Here is a 27,909-nt window from a genome sequence, read left to right as displayed (position 1 = left end):
ATCCCTTTAATAACTGTGACGCCCTGACAGGCCATAAGGGTTTCATAGATTGCTCTCTCTCAGACTAGTGAGATATCCATTGAAGCGCACTCAACGTTCTCCATTGAAGCGCAGTTGGCGTTCTCCGTTGAATCTAGTTTTTGTATCCCCCATTGAAGCAACTTCTGAGGTAAGTTGTTTGTATTTGTTATCATCATATCAAGTATCTCTGAAATTATGAGATCGATAATTGAATCAAATATTCCTATAATTATGAATCAAATTTGGTTGCTAATGTATTGCATAACACTTTAATGTTAGGATTTAACTATGAAATCAGAGCTCTTTTCCATGGGCCCAGGGCTGCCGCCCCTCCTGCCCTGCCTCAGGGACGGGCCTGCTTTCTTTGTTCTTCACAGGGGTTGTTCTTCTTCTTCTTTGTGGCGGCCAAAATCCAAGAGGAAATTAAATGAAGAAGCTGTGAATGAGTTTGATGATCGTTATCTATATAATTTGAGAATTAGTGCTTTTCATTATGTGTGGTCCAACATTGACACCACCATCAAGGTAATTATCACACCCCTTTTACTGAATGTGTATGTATAATATATAGTTATTGTTTTAGAGAATTTGCTGGACATCTTACACTTTCCTAAGGTATTTGTTTGGATTAGAACTAGGATAGGAGATATACTATGAATGTACTTGAATCTTAATGGAAATAAAATGGGGGAATGATATGGTGTTAGTAAATAATGTGTCAAAGTTAATTATGGATAGTTTAAATATCCTAATGTTACGATTAGGAAAGAACAGAGGAAGTATGCCTTTCATTTAAGTCGCACTATAAGAGTAAGCAGGTTGAAATTTTGAAATTTGGATTTCCTTGATTGAAATTTTATGTATAAATATTTTGAAATAATTTATGCAACCTTTCTTCATGCTAAATTGGTATTCTTCCTTAACCATTGGTTTTTTTTTTTTTTTTTTTTTTTTTTTAATTTTTAATTTTTTTTTTTAATTTTTTACAGGGTGTCCTCAAGGAAATCAACTTAAGCATATTTAATGAAGTGAGTTCTTGGGTTCATCAATCATTTAAAGCAGTGAGATCATGTGGGGAACCGGGCTATGCTGAAACCACTCATCCATATCCTATAGCCCTTGATGCCTTGTCGAAACAAATCTACACTGGGCTCGTATATACCAGTAATAATTCTACCCAAGTCTTTATTTGTGCTAACACGGTGTTACATCTGTACAAGTTTCTGTAGTTCATACAGGATACTACTTTTCTTAAATTATTAAGTAGCAAGTGGCCTGGAGAGAGAACATGTAGAGAGAATAAATTGGATGCGTGAGTGTAGGGGATTAATTTAGTATAAATATTAGAGAGGAATAACCTGCTTAAAGTAGATTGTATACTTTAAAATGGGAGGTCTATTATTGTTAGATGTATACTTGAATATTTGATTGTTTTCTCAAAAAGATAGAGGTGTGGAGCTTTTGAGATTTCCAAACTCTCTCTATGAATTTTAATAAGATTATCATATATAGTGATGCCTTTTTAACTATATACTACTATCAGTATGACTATCAAGTAACTGACAAGTGACTACAACATAATAATTTAAATAATTCAAAGTTAACAACAACGAAATTTTATATGTTGTCTGCAGAAAATATGGAGTTTGTTGATGATCAACTTACCTTTGAAGAACTTGGCAATCACTTGAAGTCTGGTGGCTGCCATGTAGCTAATATGTCATCACTGGACTTCTCAGCTAAGAATGGGATTGGTGGTTGTTTGAGTTGTTTATTGAGAAAGTTTCTGAAGGTTGCACTGGATGTAAGTACCTTGTATTATATGCATGCTGCAAAAGATTCTCTAGCCTTAATCTACCTTTAAAAGTTACTTTTATATTTTCTGTGCAGGATGCTGATATGTCCATTCTGGCATCATGGTACTGTGGACAAAGGGAGTCTACACCAGTAGTCATAATCATTGAGGACATGGAGAGATGCTGTGCTTCCGTGTTGTCCAATTTCATTTTGATGTTAAGGTATTTAAGCTGTTGCCCATCCTTTGTTGGAAAGATAGAAGGAGATATAATTTCATTCACTTTTAACACATCTGAGGAAATTTCATTTTTCATAGTTTCAAAAGCCAATCAATGCATATCAGTTGCATTCTGAAGCAATGTCTGCAGTCTATTATCTTAGCTAGCTTTATACCAAAACATTTTTACTTTTAATCCATGATGTCCTCCAAATTTGTTTCTTAATAGTTATTGGCCAGTGGCAAATTCCGGTTAAGTCGAGATATTAATTTTTTGTTAATCAAACAAAGCAATCAAGCTGATATATTTGTTGCTTCATGTTGGTGAGTTGCAAATGAACTGAGTCAGCCCAGTCAGGCTCATTTTTAGTTTGTTGGAGCTAAGGTTCATAAGAATTATTCCTTTGTTTTTTCGTAATAGTTCCATTTCTAAATGGTACGACTTTTAAGAAATGTCTTGTAGGTGTTGTAACTTGTAAATTACAAAAGAGCCATGGAACTAAAACAAATAGTTAGAGAGTCCATGTGGGGTTTAATTGAGGAGTTCACCAGTAGTTATTGCTGCCACCCTTGCTTAGACCGCCATGCACACCCACCACCTTTATAAAATCACTACTAAAGTTCACTTGACCCACAAAACAACTGTTGTTACTGCTTGAATTCATCTAAAACCACATCCACCATCCACCATCCACCTAAACTTAATCATCACAAAACAAAAACCACCACCATCACAAAGTGAGCCTACCCAAATTGACCATCATCACAAACCAAAACTCATAACCCTAACAAATTGAGCTTAACCAAGCCTACAACACGAATCTACTACTCCCTTCGTGATTTATTACTTGCTCCATTTCTCCATCCGTGGAGTTTTTGGAGGAATAGTGGAAAGTAATAAAGTATGATGGAAGTGGGGTTGGCTGAATAATAAAAAAAAAAAAATCTAAAAAAGAAAAAGTGAGTATAAGTGGGGAGGAGAAAGAATATTAAAAATATTAAAGTATGATATAAGGGGACCACTCGTGGGGAGGAAAATAGTAAAGTAATGTTTTATGTTTCCAAAAAAGGAAATAGAGCAAGTAATAAATACGACCACAAAATGGAAGTGGAGCATGTAATAAAATACAGAGAGAGTATATAGTTTGTGCAACACTTAAATGTCCAAACCCACCATCTACACGAATTAAACTTGTCTGTATTATTATTTTAACAAAAGGCAATGAGAGAGATGAGACTATTCAAGCCCACAAAGCCACCATTTATTGGAGTGGAGGAGATTGAAACGTTGGACGAGAAAGGTGAATGGGTTGCAGGAGATAGAGTAAGTGACATCTCATTAAGTTGTTGGAGTTGGACACTAGGGGTAATTTTGTTGTTGGTGGTGGGTTGGTGCTCTCATGGTGGGCTTGTAAGGATGGGGATGGATGGAGTGAAGGAGATTGAAACGTTGGACGAGAAAGGTGAATGGGTCACATTTGGAGGAGATAGAGTAAGTGACATCTCATTAAGTCGTTGGAGTTGGACACTAGTGGTAATTTTGTTGTTGGTGGTGGGTTGGTGCTTTCATGGTGGGCTTGTAAGGTTGGGGATGGATGAAAGGGGACTATAAGGGAGAGAAAGTTAGGAAGGAGAGAGAGAGAGTATGGTCGTATGAGGGACTGAGGGTGATAAGTAAGGATAATATTGACTTTTGTTAAAGCTTAAAAGTAAATGGAACAATTATTTTTGGATGGTAGAAAATGGAAAGTGGTGTAATTATAAAATTTAATGAAAGAAGTATTAGTGTTTGAGCTAGCTTGTGCTTGAATAGGCTTCTATAATTCTTATTGTATTCTTATTATTATTATTTTATTATTATTATTATTATTATTATTATTATTATTATTATTATTATTATTATTGTTATTGTTATTGTTATTATTATTATTATTATTATTATTATTATTATATCTCAAAAACATACAAAATTATACTACCTATAGAAAATTAGTGGGAAGCCGAGAATCAATCTGGGCCCCAAAAATGGCTTCGCCCAGGGCTTCTATAATTATTATTGTAATATTATTATTATTATTATTATTATTTTTATTATTATTATTTTTTATTTTTATAATAATAATATTAATATTATTATTATTATAAATATCAGAAAACCTACAAAGTCAATCAATTTACAAGAAATTGGTGGGAAGCCGAGATACAATCTGCCAATCTGGCCCCCCACCCCTCTAGTTATAGCAAACCCGATTCTGCTGAAAATTTGGATCTCTTAGCATGGATTATGCTATGCTCTCTAAAGTTGGGTACACTCATTAAAAGATTTCAACTTTTGGGAAGCTATTAATTTTAAGCTAAATGCCTAAGGGCGTTTGGTTCAAACAATGGTATGTGTTTGGAATGAAAAATGAAACCTAGGTGGTATGGGGTTGGAACTTGATACTCGATTTCATATGTTTTGTTTTTATATAGGAATGATAGTTTTTCTTTAATTTGCAGCTGCACGAGCACTAATATCCTGAGCGAACGCCTGTACCCGCTTCAACAACGCAATATCATCCTTCTCTAATTCTCCCAACGAAGAAAAAGAGAAAGGAAGAAAACCATAGCCAATAGCCCTGCAACGCGCCCTATACTTGTCGCGCTTCCGCTGAGCTGCCGCCGACACAACACGACGAGGAACGAAGTCAGATAACCCCGATTGTGTCGAAGGTGAAGACCGTCAAGTCAACACATACATCAAGGCCTCTATCCCAGGAATAAAGAGACAAAGACACTGCTCCATCGTTCCCTCCGGACAACCCAGCGTTAACCTTCTTTCGAGCAGAAATCCCTGACTGAAAACAAATATCAACAAGGGTGTCACGAACAACGTTATGACGATGTTTAATACCCACCATCCCAGATCAAGACACTGCATGATCCCCATAATTATCCCCATAAAAAACCCTTGAGCAAGCAGAACACGGTGTTGAAACGGAGAACAAAGAAACACCTAGTTGGTAGCAAAGAACACTACGGTAAGTCTTACCATTCATAGTCTTACCCAAACCCGATATTGGAACCGTCCGCAACCAGGCCGAAGAGTGATCCCCCGTTGGGACTTCCATAAGGCAACCTGACGCGGAGATAAGGAGAAAGTGGATTCCGCGGATGCAATGACCTTCGTGAATTATTATTATTGTTATTGTTATTATTATTTAATGTTTTTTTTTTTTTCTTTCTTGTATACAAAATATTTAAGTATGTAAAAATAATTAATATTTCATGTACTTTTTTTGATTTTGATTAACCTTTGAATAAGTTATAATTAGACATGAACATAGTCACATAAGAACTAAACGAGCTTTTCATGAACATTAATGAGTCGAAAAGAAGTTTTTCAAGCTTGACTCATTTACTTAACAAGCATAAGAGTTTTATTCAAGTTTGTTTATTACCTTAACAATTGAGTTATAATCGAGTTTTGATTGAGATTGTTCGCGAGTAGTTCGTGAACGTATCAACTCATTTTCCCTCTATGCTGGTCTTTTTTCTTTCTAGAAATTAATTATTTTTGGTCTTATGTAAATGATGAATAGATGCTTCTTTCACTTTGGTATTCAATTACTTAATTTTTTGCTTCCATTGGACCTAAGTTTCTAAGTCTTGCTCATTTTTTTTTCCAGCAAATGGGTGGTTAAAATACCAGTCATCGTAGTAATGGGGGTCACAACGACGCTTTATTCGCCAGAAAATTTGCTATCTTCAAATGCATTATTGTGTCTACGCACTTGTAAATTTGTCTTGGGATCTCCAGCTCAAAGAATGGATGCTATTGCTGAAGCTGTTCTCTTAAGGCCTTGTTCAAGGTTTAATGTTGGCCACAAGGTGGCTGTTTTTATGAAAGATTATTTTTCGAAACATGATGGTACCTTGACTTCTTTTATCAGATCTTTAAAGGTACAACACCTAATTCCAATGCAGCTTATTAAGTTGAAGTTTTACATTGTGTGTTTTAATGATTGCCCTTTTTCTCTCCTTCCTAGATATCTTGTATGCTACTTTTCTCGTCCGAGCCTTTAAGCTTCTTGCTAAAAGACTTAGATGCTGAAGATGATTTTCAGGTTTGGTTTATACCCACTCCAATAATCTAAAATTTTTTTCACCTCATATTACTGCATGTATGATAATCTGCTCTTTTTTCTGATGATATTGATAACTGTCTTGTTTATTTTCTTCTGGACTGTTTTGGTCCACAAATGATCATATTATTGAAGAAATTCATGCAAAAGATCGTCTTGCAAAGCAACAAAATGTCATGTTTTTTGGTGCTGCTTTAATCACATAATATACAATTTTTTCTTTGCCACTATTATTCAACTGGCTTATCTTGTGAAATTATATTTCTTTCATTTCAGAATACTGTAATACATTCGATAACCACACTTAATTTAAAAGTGCGGCTTAGACACCCCCTAGGTGCAAGGTGCGAGAGCTGAGCTCTTCCAGGCGCAAAGATCTACGAAAGGCGGTGCCTACGTGCTTTTACTAGGTTCTTCCCCCCCCTCTCCCCTTTTGTGCCTTATGTTGTCAGTGTCATTATTGATGTAGATAAAAAAAGAAAAACACCACGCGACTGACACCTGTCAAAAATAAATTCCTAACAAAACCAACTAACAATGTAGTAGGGTAAGTAGGGTCGAATCCACATAGAGATGGCTATTCAATCTAGCTTTCAAGGTATGGAGAAACTAAACTATGTCACGAAATTGGGATAAAAATATAGTCTAAAATAAAAGTGGGATAAAATAAATAATAAATAGACCTAGGGTGGGTTCACCATGTTTATAGTTCTAAATCTATCAAATATCAATAACAATTTAATCAATCAATTATCTAGAGCAATTGCTAAGCCTACGGTCGGGTCTTAACGCTCTCAATTCAACATATGTAGTTCGGTCGCTAACATAATCAGAATTGCTAATTGTAAGTAAGCCTTTAAAAGTAAGATCTTTCGATTCAAACTCTTATTAACAAGAATTAATCAAACAATTGATCAGGTTGCAAGATTAATAAGGAAACACCATCAATTAGAGAAATCAATAATCAAAATATTAAAAATACCAATCACGATTCATAGTATAAACATGGATTCCCAAACCCTAGAAATAAAACTACTCAAACATGAAAGAAATAATTACATTTAGATCTAATAAAGAAAACATAATTAAAGTAGAGAAATAAAATTACCTCTGAATTAAAGCAACAAATTCAAGTTCCATGGATTTGTCCATGAAAAACTAGGGGTAGAGAGAAAACTAAAAAGAACGTAAAAATAATAAAAGATATAAAAGGCATAAGGGAAAATAATAATCCCTTGAGTATTTATAAACTTCCTAAATTCTAATCTAAAAATAAATAAAGAAAAGAAATAAGAAAATAAAGATTACATAAGTTGAATTATTATTGGATGATAGAAGATGACGTGACCCGAAGACTTGTGACGATGTGGAATGAAAAAGCTACTCGAGGCTTCAAGGCCGCTTGACCAGACGTGCGGGCGTAGGCCGGTGGCCGCGGGCTAGCAGCTGCGGCTGGTGTCGAGTGGTCGCGAGACAGGGGCGCAGCAACATCCCGCGGGTGGCTGTCTGCATCGCTTGGATTCAAACGCCTGTAACTTCTGTTTTAGGAAGCTTCTTGAGGCGTGCGACCTATCATTGGAAAGCTCTTCAAGTCTAGTTTCCAATGCAACTTGAATCGCTTCAATCCAATCCGTAGAACTCAAGATATGATCAAAATAGTAAGCAAAGGTCATTTTTGATTCTTTGCAAACCTTCGTTTTTCTTCGCTTCTAACTCAAATTCATTTCCGTAAAGTGCATAACGACCCTTGTGAATGCTATATTCATGTCTCATGCATATATTAATTAAAATCAACATCCACAAACATGGGATCTCCGATTAAGAAACTCAATTCATTGGCTTCCATCTAAATATCATCCGAATCAACTCTAAACACTTCGAAAGCGTCCAAATGACCATCAAATCACCTTAAACATTAAGAAAAATACAAACGAAGCGTCATAGAGCACAAAACAAACAACTTATGCATTTGCGACCTAAAAAGCAACAAAAAGACCTAAAAGACTACTATAAACTTAGCATAAACGTGCCTATAAATCCTATATAAATGTGATTCATCAGCGACTTTTCAACATTCAGATTTACTAAGGAGAGAGAAAACCGATCTGTAGAACTCAAGATATGATCAAAATAGTGAGCAAAGGTCATTTTTGATTCTTTGCAAATCTTCGTTTCTAACTCAAATTCATTTCCGTAAAGTGCATAACGACCCTTGTGAATGCTATACTCATGTCTCATGCATATATTAATCAAAATCAACATCCACAACATGGGATCTCCAATTAAGAAACTCAATTCATTGGCTTCCATCTAAATATCATCCGAATCAACTCCAAACACTTCGAAAGCGTCCAAATGACTATCAAATCACTTGAAACATTAAGAAAAACACAAACGAAGCGTTATCAAACAACTTATGCATTTGCGACCTAAAAAGCAACAAAAAGACCTAAAAAACTACTATAAACTTAGCATAAACGTGCCTATAAATCCTATATAAATGTGATTCATCAGCGACTTTTCAACATTCAGATTTAATAAGGAGAGAGAAAACCCATATCCCCCAATTCCATTTGTAAAATCCTAGGTATCGATCACATGGCTCTTTCACCTTCGCTCATAATTCTTTTTAATATTATTATATAAATAAAGTGGAGGCGTGCCTCTTTGCCTTGTGCCTAGGCTCCAAGGATTTTTGCGTGTGCATCTTGTGCACTTTAAAACTTAGTTCCCACATTATAAACTTGTAAACGTTGGTCAATGATTTGCCGAAGTTTATTTTGTAAGCCTACCTTGTTTATTATTTATTTTGCTGAGATGTTTTGAAAAGAAGGAACTAGAAAGTATGTATGTAAGACCACCTTGGTTTTTATTAAATAAACTTTTGATCAAGAATAATAGGCATCGCATAGTATTAGCATGATCCTTGCTATTTATTTAATATGCATCATCATCTGGTTGACTTGTTTATCTTGTAAAAGCAAAAATTGCATGTATTGCATGATACTCTATTTGTCGATCATGGTTGATCAAGGCTACAAGCATCCTTGACATCTTGTCTTGTCTATTGTAGAGGCCTATTATGTGGATAAAATATTCTAGAGTGTATTTAGCCTTAGTGTTGCTTGGAGTTGCCTTTCAGTAATGCTATGTTAGGAATTTCGAAACCCTTAACGTTGCATTTTCTGTTGAGTTCTCTCACGTGTAGGAAATATGGGAAGAGAAACATGCGTTTATTCAGGATATCATGTTGAAACATTCTTCACAACTTTCTTGCAGAGGGTATGGTACTATGTAGGGATGCCATTATTTTAATTTTATTTTTTTCCTAGATTTTCTATTTGCTCTTGATACTAAGAATTCATCCATCTTATTAATGTTATGATGTTGGTGAACTAACCAGTGAAAACTTGATCCATGCTATTGGCGAGCTAAAGAGATTCCACCAACGCTGGATCACAGTAGTCAAGGTGAGTTGTCAAGCTTCTCCTTCTGTTTTCTTTCATTAGTTTTGTATATATTGTTTAAATCGAAAACGTAGTCTTGTTTTCAATTGTGGCTGTTGACTAAAATTTTACGTGAGTATACATTTGCTCTAGATTTTGTGGGTCCTCAATTCGTTATAAATATTAATTAACTATACTTTCTGCATTAATAGTAGGATTTACTCATACTAACCTTCTATTAAGCTTCACGCATTTAGATTTTGATGTTACTGATCTGATTGGGGAATATGAAACCAAAGATTTTGATGTTACTGATCTAATTGCAGTGCTTACATGAAGCTGGAAAGCACCAAAATGTGCAGCTGTTAGATTTGTATTGTGATGCCCTTGATCCAGATGTTCATAAATCTGGGACTTTTTATAAGCATGGGAGATCTTTAAGGAATGGGTGTTTATCTAGTCAATATGATGACTCTCCCAAAAGACCTTACATATTTAAAGCAGTGAATAAGGTAAGGTAGGTATCATATTTTTCTGAAAATTAATTTAAGTGGTAATCGATTTGCAAGATTTATGTGTCATCAGCTTGTGCATTATTTAGTCATCAGAAATGAACCTAGAGAATGTAGAACTCATAGGTGAGTTTATATGAGTTCATGGGGGCTATCTTTCATCAATCCTGAATTGTACCTTAGCTTAACAGAAGTGTTGTACTAAGAACCCTACACAGTAGACTACACTGCAAAACTCACCTAATGAACTGGTGTTATTCATTTTTTTTTTCTAACATCATCCTCTAACATGTATCTATACTTATACAATTTGTGTTGAGAGTGGAGTGAGAAGAGGGGGGGGGGGGGGGATAAGAAGTAAATTAAATCCTACATATGATATAGGAAAGTAATGTTCAGTGTCACGTATGTGTTTTTGTGAATGTGGTTTCAATGAATTAAATTCTTTTCGACGCATTGAATGCTGATTGAGGGGGCAGGATGCTTATTGTTATAATTTTTTGTGGCCTAGGTGTTATGCTGACCTGTGTCCTCTCCATCTGATGTGTGGGCTTTTTGTATTGTCCCTTTGGTTTTATTTCTTTGTGATTTAATATATAATGATTAGCCTTCCTTTTAATTCTTAGTTGGAAATGAGTAAGGTGGCAAACTGCAATAATCTATACCCAACTCTGCTATTAGTGAGATACATGCTGCTGTAGTAGCATTTGGTCTTGTCAGTATTGACTTTAGTACATCTTATCTTTCCAAACATTTCATCACTGCTTATGGCAAGATCTATATTGTGTAATCATTGGTGGTAATTAGCTAGCAACTATTGGAACTCAAATAAAACTCCTTTGTCTTAATGATTCATGACTCTTGAGCGTGACAAATTGAATACTTGCCTGAACTTTAGGTAGACTTGGGTTTTATGACTTTATTTTAAAATCAAGCTGTGGTAAACTGGTAATACGTATTTGCTTCAACATTGGCATTCCCTTAGCTAGGGTTCAAGCTATAGCGAAGTTACTGCACTAGTCTGTCCTTACAGTGATACATGTGAGCCAGAAAAGTTGTTATACCTAGCAGTTTAAAGCTGATCTTTTTTTGATACTACTGATTCACAGTTGATCAAGAAGATTTCTCTTTCTGCAGATCCTACAAGTTAATGCACTTGTCAGGTTATTAAATAACTTCAAATCATATATTTTCATTTATGGTTAATTTGCAAGGAGTCTGAAAAAATAGTACTTCCTCCGTCTCATATCACAAATCGAGTATTCCTTTTTGGGTAAACCAAAATTAAAAGCCTATTTCTATTTATAGGTTGTACTTTTTGACAATAGTACCCTCTTTTTGATGAGTTGTCATCTTTTTTTTTTAATTTTTTTTGGGTACTAATGATGTCTTTTGACATCAATCCCAACACTTTCTCTCTCCATCTCTTCAATAATTTTCAAATTCTTTCTCTCTCTCTCTCTCTCTCTAACCCCACATGCACATATGTAATCCCAATCAATAGATTTAAGGAATCAACATCCTCCTAAATTTCCGTGAAATAACCCAAATAGGCTTTGTAATATGAGACGGACGGACTATTGATTTGGTTAATGATCATACTCTCTCCGTTTATTTCAGTATTACACTTGGAATGACACATAGTTGTCGGCAAATTATTTGAATTGAATATAAAAGATGTAGGTGGGTAATTTGGAAATTAATATAAGAAAAGATAGTGGAGTTATATTTTATAAAAAAGTGAGTTATGCGAGAGGGAAATAAATAATAAAGAAGTAGAAGTGGTTTGAGTGGGGATCGTGAGAGGAGAGAAAACTAATATTTAAATTGAGTAGGTGCCAAAAAAAAAAAAAGAAGTGTGACACTTAAAAAATCAGTCGCAAAAGGAAAGTGTAACTCTTAAAGAAAATACGGAGGGAGTATATTGAAGTCGGAGTAAATATTTTGGACATTTGCCTTTATAATTTTTCTTATTATTTTTTTTATGAAAATTTGCCAAGAATAACACGATCTTTGAGCGGTCTTCCAATAATAGAACAACCTTTGGATTATTTTAAAATGGTACGGCCTTTGATACACATCTTTCAAAAGTGGAACAAAAAACGTGTCACATGTGTGATAAGTTAAAATAATTTAATTTTTTTTTAACATTTTTTTTAATAATAATGATTTAAAAACACTTAAATTAAAAAACTTAAATTTTTTTTAAACAAAAGAAAGAACTGAAATTAAAAAAAAGAAAAAAACCCTTCCCCCGACAGCCACCCCATAATCGCCGGTGGCCACCGAGACACCGACACAAGAAATGTATTGAGAGATTAACAATTCTCTCCCAACAAGCTCATCCTTCCACCATAGCTCACACAAGCTAGAAGTGTCGGATTACAACCGTAATCAGATTCGAAAAGGATCAGGAAACAGGAAACAAACGCAGAAGAGAAGGCATTTTGGGGATGTTTTGTACAAATTAGGGCATGTAAGCATAGATTTGAAGATTGTGAAGATGGGTTTTTTTGTTGGGGGGGTCGTTTGACTTGGGTTGTTGAATTTTGAGAGGATCTTCTAGGTTTTTCAACGGCGGAGAAGGTAGAGTTCTCGGGTTTTGATGGAATTTTGAATCCTAAAACCACCACTTGATTTGGGAGTTTTAGAGTTTTCGGGTGGTGGTTTAAGGAGGGAAGGGGGTGGAGATGATCTTTTAAGGCGCGAAATGGGTTCAGTGGATGTGGGTTGGGCGCCGACCGGTGGGAAGAGGAGGGTTTTCGAGGGGAGGGAGGAGGGTTGTAGGGTGGGAGGAAGGTGGTTAAGAGGAAGGAGCTGTGTGGTTGGTGTGTGGATCTGGTCAAGAGGGGTGCCGTCGAGCAAGGGAGGGTTTATTTTATTTTATTTTAAAAAAAATTTTAAGCAGTGTTACTTGGAACGCAGGACGGTATAGCGTTCCCCGTACCGAAACGTCCGTACCAAAACGCGGATTTGACGCGTTCCAGTTCGCGGTGGTTTGCGATCAGGTTCGTCGGTCGATGACGGAGAACCCAATTTTAGTAAGATCTAAGTCGCAGGTCTTGAGTTACAATTGGGTTATTATTTGTTTATAATTTCGGGTATAATTGAAAGCTTTTTAAAAGTTTTATCAGTGGAGGAGGGTGATGAAGAAACATGTAAATAAACAAGTCTTGAGCAATAAATAAAGATTGTGGACCCCCATATCCCCTTTTCTTTCTTTTTTTTTTTTTTTTTGAAAATTGCCTACACAGTTTTCAGTAACTTATTTTATACTATGTATAACTATATAGCATGGGAAATCGGGTAATACATTAATTACAATTTCCAGAATTCTAGCTTTATCTTATTATTTTTTTTATTTTTTTTAAAAAACGAATATGTAATTAATTTACGGTAAATATTAATCTATAAAATTAAAAATTTAAAAAACCCTATTAAAATAAGGACCATACATTCCGCGAACTCTAAAAGCAACGTTCCACGTTCTCGTACCAAGTTCTGAACGTTCCGCGTTCCATGTAACCCATGTAACGTTGATTTTAAGTATTTTTTTAAAAAAATTGTTAAAAAAATCTGTCCAATGACATTGCTACACGTGTCATTTCATAAATTTTCCCTTTTTTTATTTTATTTTTTTAATTTATTGTAAGCTTGTATAAGGTTGGTGGTAGCATGTAACATGACTACTATACAATAATTTCAGCAAGGTTGGATAACTTCAATGTGCTAGAATTTTGTAGTTAATCTCTTCTTACGATTGGTGATACAATATCGTTAAGATAATTTGCTTTTTATTTGGACCTCATCACACGTAAAAGCTACTACTTATGTGTATCAAAATAATGTTCTCGGAGGATTTTTGGGTAATTGCAAAAACCTGGTTTACAAATGGTGGTTCTTGAATGTCCAATTACCCAATCTCATTAAAGTCACCCTTTCCCTTAAAGCTATCTATATCCTAATGTTCAAGTACACAATACATTCTCATGTAGGAATTTCTATGCAAATAATTATTTATTCAGTTGTGCTCATAGCCCATACTACTGTGTTGTGTATAATGTTGCCCGAATCCATAAGCCCAATTATCCATGTCTCAAGGTTTCTAGAGATTCTAGTATATATTGGCGGAAAATTGTGGAAGATACTAGCATTTGTGAATTCTAATGAAACTTCTAGATTTATGTGGAAATATATAGGGGTGAGCAGAAAAAGTGGGTACTCTGTCCCGGACCCGGAACTGCTTTGAACCCACCGGGTCCGGACTCGGAACTGGATCCAATTCCATATTCTTGGAATTGGTTCCAATCGGGTCCGGTTCCAGTTCATGATTTTTTGGATTGGTACCGGGTGGGTTTCCAGTTCTAAAGTTTAAGGACATGCATAGTAAATCTGGTGGACTTTTAGTTTTGCGTTAATGCGCATATTGTAATAGCCAGCCCACTTAAACTCTAAAAGCTATACCCACTTGAAAATTCAGCCACCTCACATGCTCAAACCCTAGATCTAAACTCTTCTTCATTCTCTATGCTCTCATCTTCATCCTTTTAAACACATCAGCCATTCTTTCTACATCACTGGTTTTCTTTAATTTGCTCTTTCATTTATTCTCCACATTATTATATGGCCTTGATTTAATTTAAGCTAGCAGCTTTATCATTATTTTTACCATTCTTTGAGCATATTTCGCAAAAATCGGTTGTTGATGATGAATTTAATGATGATGGAACAACAACAACAAAGATGGAGCAAATTGAGGAGTTTATACTTTGCAAATCGTTGATATGCTATGTAATTTATCGATAGCTAATAAATATATTTATTATTATTATTGGCAGTTTAAAGGGGATTTTAAACAATTTTTAAAGTACCGGGTACCTAGTATTGGAATTGGTTCCGGGACCGGTTCCAATAATGTTTGACCTGGTACTAACCAGTTCTGGGACCGGTTTCGATGGTTTCAACCGGGTACCCAATTTTGCTCACCCCTAGAAATACAAGGAGCATGCATGTGTAGATGTTTCTTCCCCTACAGACTTCTTCCACCACCATACGTCAATTAAAAATATGGTATGCTAGGCATCATTTGGGAGCATCCAATCCACCTACATACTCTAATGTTCCTCCAGGGCTCCAATCCTCTAATACACTCTATGAGTGTTCCCCAAAATTTTGGGTTGTAGAGATTATTTATAGTCAATTGGCTCTCTAGGAATTATAAAGACTGGAGATACTCTTATACACACTATCTCCTTATCTACCATCCCCTTCAGTCTGTGAGTCATAGTGTGAGTTATTATTATTATTGTATTACTCACCGTTAGGGTTTTTTTGGCCTTTTTGGAGGATTTTTAACATGTAAAATATTGTTTCCCTCTTTATTATTCATCTTGCCTTTATTATCTTTTTCACATCTCTGCTTCCGCTACACATTCACAACCATGACATACTTTACTGGTTCTAAACTTTTTTTCTTTTCTTTTTGAGTTATTACTTTTATTTAATATATAATAATCTTTTGTTCTGATTATGCTATAGAGATACTTTTAAACTTCATTTGGTTTCCTTACTGGATAAATAAACATGTGTCTGACCAGGGATCTTTCACCAGCAGCATTATCTGAATTGCTTAATAACTGGGAGAGACATGCTGATGGCGTATGCGAGGTATGATTTTGACTTATTATTGGCTGTTGCTGATTGAATATATAATGGGAAACTATAACTGTGTCATGCACAAATGTGTTGGTTAACTTAGACTGTATATGCTGTTTGTCATCTTTTGACCTTGTATGCCCAGTTTTTGGATGTTTCCCTCCACACCTCTCAGAAAAGAAAGGGTGGGGTTTTTCTGATGATTGTCATCACGCTCTTTTAATAAATAAACCAATGAGAAATGTATAAAGGTAGAGAGTTTGCTAAAAATTAGTGTTTGATATTTTTCCAGTGAGAAGACTTGGTGTAATGTCATATTTTATAGTCATAATTTTACAATATAATCAGCATCATTAGCAATTTAAAATTTTCCGTTATGTTGCTATTGGACGTTCTTAAAATTTTTACAAAGCTTCTGTTACTACATACTATTCTTAAGTTGGAAGATCTGAAAATATACTGAGGTCTTTTATCTCTAATTCTCTATCAGACTTGTCAGAGATCTGAATTTTTGCTTGAGATATCTTGAATTATTATTTTATCAGTTAAGCTTTAAGATATCAAATATGCGAAGCTCTGATCTTTTGCTTGGAAGTTTGTTTAAGAGATTGGAGCTTAGGCAGCGAAAGTGTCATTTAGGTCTCCTAAATTTCCTCCATTCTCGTCTTTTTAATTCTCCTTTTGGCTTTAGGTATCAATCTAATATATTGGAGTTACAATGTGATAAGATTATGTACTTGAGTAAAATCTTTCTCCCTTTTGTCTTGATGTGGTGTTGCTCCATTCTACATATATTCTTATTTTGGTTTTGTAAAGTTTAGAATGGATGATCTATGTGATCTTAAATAATTGTTTGCTGAAAATATCCCGAGTATAGTTTATCAAAGGAATAAAATTCATTAACAAAAACTTGTTGAAAAACAGGAGAAAGACAGCCTCTGTATCCATGTTGATGGAAAGTGTGTAAGATAATGTAACGAACTGCTACTACTTTCACTCAATATTTCACAACTAAATGGAAGAACAAATAAAAAAAGAAAAAACAATAAGAAAAGTAAGGAAAAATGGGCTGCTTTTTGATTGATAAAATTGGAAACTTTCTTACAAACGGTGGCTTGAGGTCACCACTCTCCAAGGTGACTTCAGGTCACAACTGTCCAGGATTCAATTACCATAAAAAATAGCTGACTAAGCCAATCCCTACTCCCCCTTTTTATATATGTACACAGCTAATTTTAATCAGCAAAAAGGCCAGCTAGGCTTGCACAAAAAGCAAGGTCTGGCACAGGTACACCTAACCCCTGCAGCAGTCATTTGTTGCTAAGTGACTGCCCACTGAAATTGATGTGCTGCTGCTGCTCCACTCCTCTTGCCCCAACAGTCTGCCTTCCCTTTTTTGTGCCTCTTTTCATAAGTGATGATACCTTAAGGCTGCACCTCATAGTTCGTTGCATATAATGTCACCAAGTTGTGAACCAAAGTTGGATCCCGTCTTCTTTTCTAAAGCTATTCACACTCATCAAAGCATCCAGTTTGCTAAAAAAAATTGATTCTCTGGGCTTTAATTGACTGCAATGGGTGGTTCACTTGTTAGGTTAACCAACTGTCTTTGTGCAGATTTATTAATTGTCAGTTTGTGTATTTTCCTTCCTTCTCCTTACTTTTTTTGAATAGCAAAAATATTTCATTAATTAAAAGTCATACGACATCTACAAATATACAATAGAGATTTGACGTTAGCAAATACATAAAATATTGAATCAAATAAAATTTTCATTCATTAAAACCAAGATCGTCGAGTAGATCTTGCAATGTGGAACATCTCTCGCTTATATCGCTTGAAAATAAAGCCTTGTTGGAGAGACAATCTAACAATGCTTTGTAGCTGTGAGGATGTTTTCTTTCTGATTCATCTGTGTGTATTCGAAAACTTGATAACTTTTTCAGCTACGAAATAATTTCATGACAATCCATTAGATCTAATATCATGGATTCAAAACTAAGAAATTTCTCCCCCGAAAAGAGGAGATAAACCTTGTCTTTCAAAGGATGTCGAAAAACCCTTGTCATCAACCCTTTCTTTCGGGGAAGAAAAGTTCCTCCCAAAAGGATTAAAGGAGGCAACATTATTATAAACCTAAAAAAACTTTAAAAAAACAAGGATTGGGGCTTTCTACCGGTTAAAACCGATGGAAGCCGCTTCAAAGTTCAACAATGGAGGCTAGGGTTTTGGATAGAGGAAGGAGGAGAGAGGAGAGAAATTTTATTTTTTGATAAGCTTTTGATTCCTTCTCCTTACTAGATGTGTCTTTGACTTTGTAAAATACTCTTCACTTGGGACGGTCCAACTTTAGGCACTTTGCTGGGTGAAAATAGACTGAACTAACAAGGAAGAAAGGTTTCTCATTTTCCATAAAAGTATCAATCTTTTCTTGTAATGAAGTATAACTTCAAACATCCATTCTAATTAAGCTGCCTGACAAGCATGACGTGTTTTTCTTCCACTGCTTTAGTCAATTTTGTAAATATAATTTAGTAGGTGCGTCACAAAGTATAGGCACTGTACGTAGCATTCCAAATTGTCATTTTTTCTAACCTTAAGGCTTGAGATATGCTCATATTCCAGTCATGGTATAAAAACTCGGCCTTTACGTCGCGAATCACCCGAGACGTAATAGATTTTGAAGCTGCCGTTCCGATATTTATCGGTACAGCACGCTGCTTTACAATACTCCGCGATTTCGGCTGGTACGGCCGTTTTAAAATAAAATTCGGCCGCATCAAACGTTACCAGCGAATATCCAAAGTTAAAACACCGAGTTTTAAGCTCTTTTGACATTTTTTCCGGCGAGAGATCTGAATTCTCCATAAAAGTCTAGTTCTTTTTAAATAAAATGGGGTACAACTGATTAACAAACATCACTTTTTATCCTCTTTTCAAATTGACCTGACCCCACTGCTTCTCTTTCCTTCTGCTTTTTTCTTATTTCACATCCCACATGACCCCCACCCCTTCTCTTCCCTTTTTTTTCAATGTACTAGGGCCCTACGCTAAAAAAAAGATTTTAATTTTAAAATGTAAAGAGGGGTATAAGAATACATAGTAGTAAAAAGGGAAATATGGTGGCATACTCTGTAAAAAATATAAGATTTTCAAAATTTAAGAGAAAAACCATTGTAAAAATACAGAGTTTAAAACTTAAATATAATTTTTAATTCATACGCGACAACCCCGATACGATCCGCGATCAACGCATCAATTCTATTACCGAATCACGCGACCGTTTCCGCGATTGCATCCAAAACCGCATTTTCGTACTATGATTCCAGGTATATATTGGATAGCCTCATTTTATCATGGAATTTTTGTTTATTTATTTGTAAGTTTGCGGTCTGCCCAACTGATATTTGATGAATCATCCTCTGTTTTTTAAATGTCTTTCTGTATAATGTTTTGACATGTGTATGACAATTCTTTGATGGATGCTTTAACTACCTCCGTTCCAAATTACTCTCAACTTTGGAATATTTTATATCTCACAAATAATACCCCAAAGTTGCGAGTAATTTGGACTGGAGGTAGTATATGCTTTCTTACTTATAAAATATACTAAATGTTCACTTGCTATAATTTCGATCTTTAAAATTGTACCTGATTCAGCCATCTCCATGAATCTTTTTAATATCATAGATTGGCGATAAAGTCAAGGAGCTGCAAGTTATGATGACTGCAGAAAGCAAGAGCTCAGGAAGCGATTTGATGTATGATTCCTCGTAAGATTCTGTCTTTAGTCTATGCTGTTGTTAACTGAGCTTCTCCGTTCCTCCTATTTTTCTGATAATGTTTAACAGGTTTATTAGGTGGCTCAAACCTCTGATAGGTAGACTTTGCCAGTTGCTCAGCTGTACTGTTGTCAATGTGGCCTGACCAGTTGTGGAAACCGAATCTGGGACCTATAAGGGAGAAAATAATTCATCCAAGAGATAATTATCAAACTGAATTGAAAAAAATATTCAACACTACAAGTCTACTAGATCTAGAGTTTACATTTCAAAACCTTAGATTTCAAAAGCAAGGCAATGGACTGGATGAAACTTTAAAGGGTATTACTTGCCTGAAGGGGGCAACCTTCCTCGTAATTCCATTGTTGTTTGTGCGTGGTTGGTCATGATTGCGAGAGAGAGAGAGAAAGAGGTCATTTGTGGATAAGTAGGAGGTTTGACATGGTAGGAGAGTATGCTTTAAACTTGTTAGGTGGGACCTGTTTTTTTTTTCCTTCTTTTATTAAGTACCTTTCAAATTAACAACTGTATTAGAAAACTATATTTTTTATTTTATTTTTTATATTTACCGTCTCTTAATTTCTTAAATACCATGCTTTGGCTTTTACTACCATGTAAAATGTTTTTTTTTTTAACCATCTTAAGTTTATCAAGTTATTTGATTTCACTTCCTTAACTCGAATTCCTTCCAGATATGGGACTTACTAACTGATTTTTTTTTTATTTTTTATTTTATTTTATTTTTTCCCTTCAATTTTACTAACTCTTTTTGAGTTGTTACATTCTCCCTCTTTATTTATCATGTTCATCCTCTTTAGTTGTTATTATCCCATTTTTGGTTGTCCTTAGATGGTTTGATGAGGCAATTCAACATATTAAGGCATCAATTTAGCCTACATTAGTTCAATATGAAGTAAGTGAACTTAATTTTGAAAATAACTCTCTTTCAAAATATTCTAATTTGCATATGAACCTTAAGTTTACATATTGAATATGATGAAAAATTAGTCATTTTAACCTAATAATAATATACATTGTGAAAATGAGTGCAATATGAAGCTATTTACTAAAATATGGACTTAATTTATAAAATAATTAAATTAAATTGATAAATTCCCCAATTTTCCCTAACTAAATAAGTATAATTTAGAAGCTTGATTCTCTTCCGATGAACACCAGTATAATTGAAGCCACCTTTCAAAAAAACTTTCCCGAATACATCGCCATAAATTGTTTAAAATCCGAGTTAAGATACTGAATTAAAGAGTTGATAAACTTAAGGTGGTACTTGAAGACAAAACGAAGTAAAATATATTAATAACCAAAATTTGTTTTTAAAAAAATCTCATTCCTTTTGTATTGTTTTTTATTACTAATTCACTATAGATACTTAGTTTAAGAAAGGTTTTGAAAAAGTTAGTGGTGTAAGATACTGGTGGATAAAGTAAGAGAGATGGAATACAAAGGTGGGTGAGTCGAATAAAAAAGATAGATAAAGTAAGAGAGGGTGGAAATGTGTAATTATTGTCGGGTAGGATCTATAAGATGAAGGGGGTTTGCCAAAATGGAATAAAGTGGAACTGATTTGAAAAAAGTTTTTGATTGAAAATTGAGTAAAACAAAAATATAAGCAGTAGGTAGTAAGTACTCCATCTGTTTTTGATTGAAAATTGAGTAAAACAAAAATATAAGTGTCCCCTTTTCTTTTTTGTTTGTTTGGCCCTTGACAAAATGAAATGAAATGGATTCGATTTGGAATTAGGACTAATTGGAAAGCGATTTGAACAAAAATAAAAAGGAGGTAGTATATACTCCATTCATTGCATAATAGTGTCCCCTTTCTGTTTTTATTTGTTTGGCCCTTTCAATTTCTATAAAAGGCAATGACCCATGACTTTTTATTAGTTATCTCCCCTGCTACCCTGCTAGTCTCTACCAAAGGTTAGGGTTTCACTTTCTCTTTCATTTAATGTAAATACTACTCCCTCTATCCCAAAAAAGTTGTGCTTGTTTTGAGTTTTTCAGGGAAATTAAGGAATAGGGAGATTCCAAGATTTTAGTGCATTCTCATGTCCTTTTTGGCCCTGTAAATTTTTTATTTATTTTTGTGATACAAAAAATAAAATCAGCATTGATGAACAAGGAAAAATATGTGATCTTTTTATTTTTCCCAGTGTGAAAAGAGCGAAAAGCCAAAAATAACTCATCTCCTCTAATAGTTATGACACGGATTTTTGTGAAGAAAAATGGGGCATGCATGATATTATAATGTGCTGATGAGTGCATAATTGTCCAAAATCATATGACAAAATATGAATGATTTACAAATGAGCACAATTTTCTGGGACGCTCGAAAAGTTGTCTGGGTACATCTATGTAGAGGGAGTACTCTGGGATATATATTCCTTTCTTTTTGAGAAACAAGTACTTCATAAGACTGTTTTTAGTACAACGCATTGTTTTAATTTATTAATTAAATTATTGATTGACATCCTCCATCATTCTTGTATTTCTTTCTCCTACTCACTCTTCTTCATCATATCTTCACTTCCTCTTCTTTCTGCTCTATATCTCCTCATCTTCCCTTGCTTCACAATATGTACTTGCTTAATCTATAAAATAATAGTGTAGCTCAGAACCCATGAATTGAAGCAATACGATAAGGTGAAGATGGGATTTTATTACAAAATAAATTATTTGTGTTGCTAAAAGTTGTACAAGTAACATCAATAATATGCTCCTACTTTGCTTATTTACGCAAATTTGGAATCTAAGCAAAAAAATAAAATAAATAAATAAAAGGGCTACAGTTGGAATCTTTCGTCAAAAGGAATTACTGCGCTCTTAGCTGTAATGAATTGGAGTAGCAAACAGCACTTTCTAGGCATTCAATGGTAAAGTTACAGGATACTAAGGAGAGGTTGGGAGAGAACAATGCAGCCAGTACACTGAAGTAGTGATGCAGTACCTTGAGGAAAGCAGTGTCCTACTTCTATTTATGAAAATTCAAATGAAGTAGAAAACAACTTGGAACATGAAATTTTCATTATAAGGGTCAAAGGAGTGAGGAGGTCTGTAATCATCCTCACTAAATGCCCAACTTTTTCACTGAGATAGCACCTTTTATCTGACCTCTGTATTCGAGTCCCTGTGTATTTGAGTCTGAGTGTCATAGACTCGAGAATAGGACAATCATCTTTGATACATAATATTTTAGCATGACCTTGAATAAATCTGATGTAGTTATGAGTCTGAGCACCTTTTATTTGAGTCCCCTGTACACAAGATAAGAATAAGCATCTTTAATATAAATCATATTGGCATAACCTAGGTGAATCTGAGCTAAGGTTTATGAACAATTTTCTGATGTCGCTAGTGTGTGTATGGAATTGGTTTTAGTTACCCACCGATGACAAACAGTTTGTGGAGAGAAGAATGTAGCAGTTGTATCCATGTGGATTTGCATGTTAATTAAGGCCATAACACCTTGTGTTTCTTCAGAAGTTATTTCTTCTCCACTAAGTCACTACCCTTACGAATAAGAAGGGAAATAGGCAAGAGAGAGAGTAGATCAACGACTCCAATATGACATTTGAATTATTGTTATTTATATAATTCATCCTAAATAACATGTCTTATTTATACATCATCCTATCTTTGAAGTATTGATAGGAGCTTGTTTTTCCAGTTGGTGAAAACAAATATCTGTATCATAATAGTGTGAAAATCGCTCACTGAAAAGGAAAATGTGAGAGAGTAGATCAACGACTCCAATATGACATTTGAATCATTGATATTTATATAATTCATCCTGAATAACATGTCTTATTTATACATCATCCTATCTTTGAAGTATTGATAAGAGCTTGTTTTCCAGTTGGTGAAAACAAATATCTGCATCATAATAGTGTAAAAATCGGTCACTAAAAAGGAAAATGTGAGAGAGTAGATCAACGACTCCAATATGACATTTGAATCATTGTTATTTATATAATTCATCCTGAATAACATGTCTTATTTATACATCATCCTATCTTTGAAGTATTGATAGGAGCTTGTTTTCCAGTTGGTGAAAACAAATATCTGCATCATAATAGTGTGAAAATCGGTCGCTAAAAAGGAAAATGTGAGAGAGTAGATCACCGACTCCAATATGACATTTGAATCATTGTTATTTATATAATTCATCCTGAATAACATGTCTTATTTATACATCATCCTATCTTTGAAGTATTGATAGGAGCTTGTTTTCCAGTTGGTGAAAACAAATTTCTGCATCATGATAGTGTGAAAATCGGTCACTAAAAAGGAAAATGTGAACATGCTTAGTGAGGCATGTTGTCAGGTGCTTATTGTTTTAATCTTAATGTAATTATTTCATTATTATTGATGTGATAGAGTTTGTGGTAGTCACAAATCTACCACAATCCTCTATATGAGCTTGGAACCGGCAATGCTTATATTGAATTTGATTCCTAAGATGAGGGATAGATGTAAAATCGTATATATTCAGGGAAAGTTAGATTTACGAATATCGAGGATAAGATGAAGGAGAACCAATAACTTTGGTTTTGGGCACGTGACATGTCGACATAATTGATGGAAGGATGGGAGGATAAATATTTCAAAAGAAGCCAAAGGAGACCAATGATTTGAAGAAAATGGATATGCAAGAGAATCAGTCTGGTTTGGGCTTCTGACATGCTGAAATGAGGATGCACTGGCAAATCTGTGGGTGGGAGGTTGGGATAATATAGATTTCAAAAGAAGCCAAGGGAGACCAAAGATGATTAATGAAGGAAGTTAAAAATGCTTTGAAGAAAATGGATATGCAAGAGTATGTAACAATAGATAGAAGTAATGAAGAGTATTTATGGATGACTACATGAGATATATTCTTGGTTCATGCAGCCGATCCCATCTTTTTGGGAATAAGGCTTTGGTCGTTATATTTTAACTGTTCTTACTTTTTTGAGCAGTTGCTCATAGTTTATTACATTGTTTGTTTAGGTGGCCGTTTGCATCTAATCATTTTCATATTAGGATATTGGAGGCATTAGGCACTAGCATATTAAAGTATATTAATCTGGAACAGTAAAGCTGTTCCATTATCCTTTCCATTGTCAAGAGCCATAATTTTCTGTATAATCTGTTTCTCAGGTCCCAAAAATCAGATGCACCTAAAGATCCAAAATTATGGAACAGTAAAGCTGTTGCATTGATTGAATGGATGCTTCGGTAATGATCATCATCCCTTTGCTAGACAAACTTTTATTTTTTCTAGGGTTTATTTCCTTATCTTATATGTTTGCTTCTGTATTAGTTGGTGAAGTTTAATCTGAAAAACTTAGCTTTTTATAAGTGCTATTTGTTTGATAATCTTTCATTTACTCTTCTTCTCGCTGTCTTAATTGGTAATTGATTGACAAATATATCTTTGATAGGTTTTTGTGTAACTAAACTAACATTCCTAGAAAAAATGTTTGTTTGCACAGAGATCAGATGAAGCCCATTGAGAGTTTTCCGTTTCATGAAATCTTGTGCTTTAAGATAGTTGACAAGCTTCAAACAGTAAGTATTTTATTTTTATTATTTATGCTTGCCAAAAGGATTCTATGTTTGCAGGTTCCCTGTAGGGAAATGTTGATTTTGTAAATGTATGATGCAAATATAGAAATTGGGGCTATTTCTGGTTAATGAAGTCTTGTCATCCTAAGGGCTTCTAAGTCTTATCTATTCCATCAAAGCTCATAACTTCACATCCTTAATACCCTTGAACATTTGCGCTTAACTATGCTTTTAATTTTTTAGCTCATATATATGATGGAGATTAATCTCATGGAGGAAGTCATCAGGCACATGTTATGTTTTATTGTCTTCTTTGAACCTTTGATATATGTCACTCCGTCTCTCTTTCCATAACTTTCTCATGCCCATCTCTTCCATGAATTCTCTTTAGTTGTGCAGAAGGTGACCCCTTGGGTTTTTTGCTGTTAAGTAATGTTGTGATCGATGCCTGGTAGCAAATCTGTGGGCAGCTCTGGGCAATTAGCAATAGGAGAGCAACAGATATTCTAGAAAAGAATATTGAAAAAAGAAATAATTTCTAAAATATACTTTTTTCTACTGTGACGTTATTGTTGCTGTGATTTAAGAAGCAATACCCAACACGCCCAAGTCAAGAGATTGGATAATGGATCTGGCTTGGGCATCTTTTCGTTCATAGTGGGATATAGCCCGTCCCCTTGAGTGTATAGGACTTAATTTTTTGTTATGGGCAGCAATTTGATCTTTTTCTAGACTGATCAAGGGATAAATTAATTGTTGTTGACAATCGATAGGTAATTCTTTGTGTACAACTATTTGTTATTATCGTAGTTGCCTAAGCATTATATTTTCAACTGTGCTAGGCCTTGCTGGGAGATCCTAGAAGAAGAATTCAAGCTGATCTGCTGGAGTTCCATAAATATTTGCACTGCAACTGTTGCAGCACTAGGGGAAGCAGATTGCTGCCATCACTTCATGACACTTCAATAACGTAAGTAGTTCTGACAATATTCAATACTGACATTAAGTTACTGTTTTTGTCTCGTTTTTATACTGGCGTGCTAATGTTGTATTTTCTCTTATTTCTTTCCTCTTTAATTTCTGCTTAGTAATCCAATTATTAGTGCTGCTCTTGATCTACTGCTTTTATTGAGCGTATTTCCTTGTCTATGCTATATCCCTTTTGCTTTTCTTTTTCTTTTTCATAATTATTATTAGAAACAACCTTTTGTATGTCTGAGGTAAGGCATTGATGAATCTGTACAACATGGAATCTGTTTAAGGCTTTGCTAAGCTGGTTAAATTAGGTGAAGTTACAGTCTTTTGTGTTACCTCTTGCTGTCTCAAATTTTCAATGGGTGAAGTACATCATTTTAGAGTGTGAATTTGGTCTTGATGACGTAACGGTTGTTCGTGTCATTTCTAAGAGAATGAAAGTTTCTTTATTTACGAGGAAGCCCCAGTTAATCTCTGGGATAAACAAAATTTGTTTATCACATGGCATTTTGGTAAATAAATCAACAACTTTATCCAGTCATCATCACTGTAGCCTGTAGGACCCACTTTTATGGAAAAAGTTGATTTATTTACAAAATTGCCATGTGATAAACAAATTTTGTGAATCTCAGAGATTAACTTGTATTTACCCTTTATTTACTAATAAAACATTAAATGAAATATATTTTTTTCTCTTGTGAAGATATGTTCTGGCTCAAGAGCATGGTGATGTCATTAATGTTCACGATTGGTTCCAATCTTTCAAGGCAATTCTTGTAACTCCACCTACAAAAGCTAGGAGTAAGTCAAAGCATTCTTCAACTCCTAAGAAAAAGAAGGATATTAATAACCTCAGTGAAGCAGCAATTCAGTATCCTTTGATTTCTTTATTTGTAATTAATTATCAATATTATTACTTATGTTGATGGTGCTTTAAGATGGAATACTCAAGTCTTTTGTCCTTTGGGTGCTTTGGTGAACTATAATTGTGATATTGCTCATAATGTAGTTTCAATTCTTTCAAATTTCTTCTTCTAGCCTGGTATTGATTTCCATTTTATTTAAATTAATCTCAGTGTCATGTGCTTACTGCCTCTAAGAAGTCCCACTGAATTATCCCAGTAAATTGAAATGATTCTGACTTGAAATCCTTAACCTTGTTTTCAAAAGAGCACGTTTCTGCAAGGCAGTTTCAGAACTCCAGGTCACTGGACTACTACGAATGCCTACAAAGAGGCGTCCAGATTTTGTGCAGAGAGTTGCCTTTGTACTGTAACAAGAATCATGAAGGTTTTACTATATGTGCATCATCTTGCATCTTTGGCATGAATTCCAATCTTGTAGGTATTTTACCGTCTCTATTTTCTCCATAGTGACAAATTGTGGTAGCCTATATACTGGCCACTTTTCTTTATAATGTGGTTCCTTATGACAATCCATGTTAGCCGATCCCAAATCATTTTGGGACTAAGGCTTTGTTGTTGTCGTCTCTATTCTCTATGCTTTGTTTATCCTCCCCGTTTTGTAATTTTATATCAATCAAAATCTGCAGGCTCACTGATGCTTTTGTTTGTACTTCACTTAGAATTAAGAGAAAGAGGTGCTAAGAAGACCTTCCTGCCACAGCTAAATTATCAAGTGAAGCCGATCTTTGTTAGGGGGTTGAACCTTGCTGGTTCATCTATTATTGCTTGTAAGAAAGTTAACTCTTCACAATGCTATTGATATGTATGTATTTTTTTTTTATTTACTAATGGACAAGTTAACATCTTTTCGAAGCCAATAGAGCTTTATGCATTGTTCTCTTCAAT

The 27,909-nt window shown here is 34.6% G+C and overlaps 1 protein-coding gene across 5 annotated transcripts; it reads left to right on the top strand.

The window, feature by feature from the left end:
• On the top strand, positions 1–27,908 carry LOC145636050 (origin of replication complex subunit 3-like). Of its 5 annotated transcripts, none has more exons than XM_081687487.1 (18): positions 1–169; positions 301–546; positions 1,011–1,185; positions 1,656–1,825; positions 1,912–2,039; positions 5,704–5,977; positions 6,064–6,141; positions 9,368–9,441; positions 9,563–9,629; positions 9,932–10,122; positions 15,715–15,784; positions 19,464–19,546; positions 24,716–24,793; positions 25,051–25,126; positions 25,966–26,093; positions 26,802–26,969; positions 27,269–27,438; positions 27,684–27,908. In XM_081687487.1, the coding sequence occupies exons 2-17, from the start codon at positions 310–312 to the stop codon at positions 27,372–27,374; spliced, it is 2,103 nt and encodes a 700-aa protein (XP_081543613.1). In that variant the 5' UTR covers positions 1–169; positions 301–309; the 3' UTR covers positions 27,375–27,438; positions 27,684–27,908. The 5 variants fall into 5 exon arrangements, with proteins under 5 accessions (XP_081543613.1, XP_081543612.1, XP_081543611.1 ...); XM_081687486.1 differs by having other exon boundaries at positions 27,651–27,908; XM_081687485.1 differs by having other exon boundaries at positions 27,269–27,442.
• Position 27,909: the final 1 nt, after the last annotated feature.

The sequence above is a fragment of the Chenopodium album genome, chromosome 6 (genome assembly GCF_948465745.1).
Source record: "Chenopodium album chromosome 6, dcCheAlbu1.1, whole genome shotgun sequence".
Lineage (NCBI taxonomy): Eukaryota > Viridiplantae > Streptophyta > Magnoliopsida > Caryophyllales > Amaranthaceae > Chenopodium > Chenopodium album.
This window is presented reverse-complemented; position numbering and strand designations above follow the sequence as displayed.

Coding starts and splice junctions, on each gene's coding strand:
- LOC145636050 (XM_081687487.1), top strand. CDS start 310: ATGAAATCAGAGCTCTTTTCCATGGGCCCAGGGCTGCCGCCCCTCCTG. Junction 547..1,010: donor ACATTGACACCACCATCAAG/GTAATTATCACA, acceptor AATTTTTTACAG/GGTGTCCTCAAGGAAATCAA. Junction 2,040..5,703: donor AATTTCATTTTGATGTTAAG/GTATTTAAGCTG, acceptor TTTTTTTTCCAG/CAAATGGGTGGTTAAAATAC.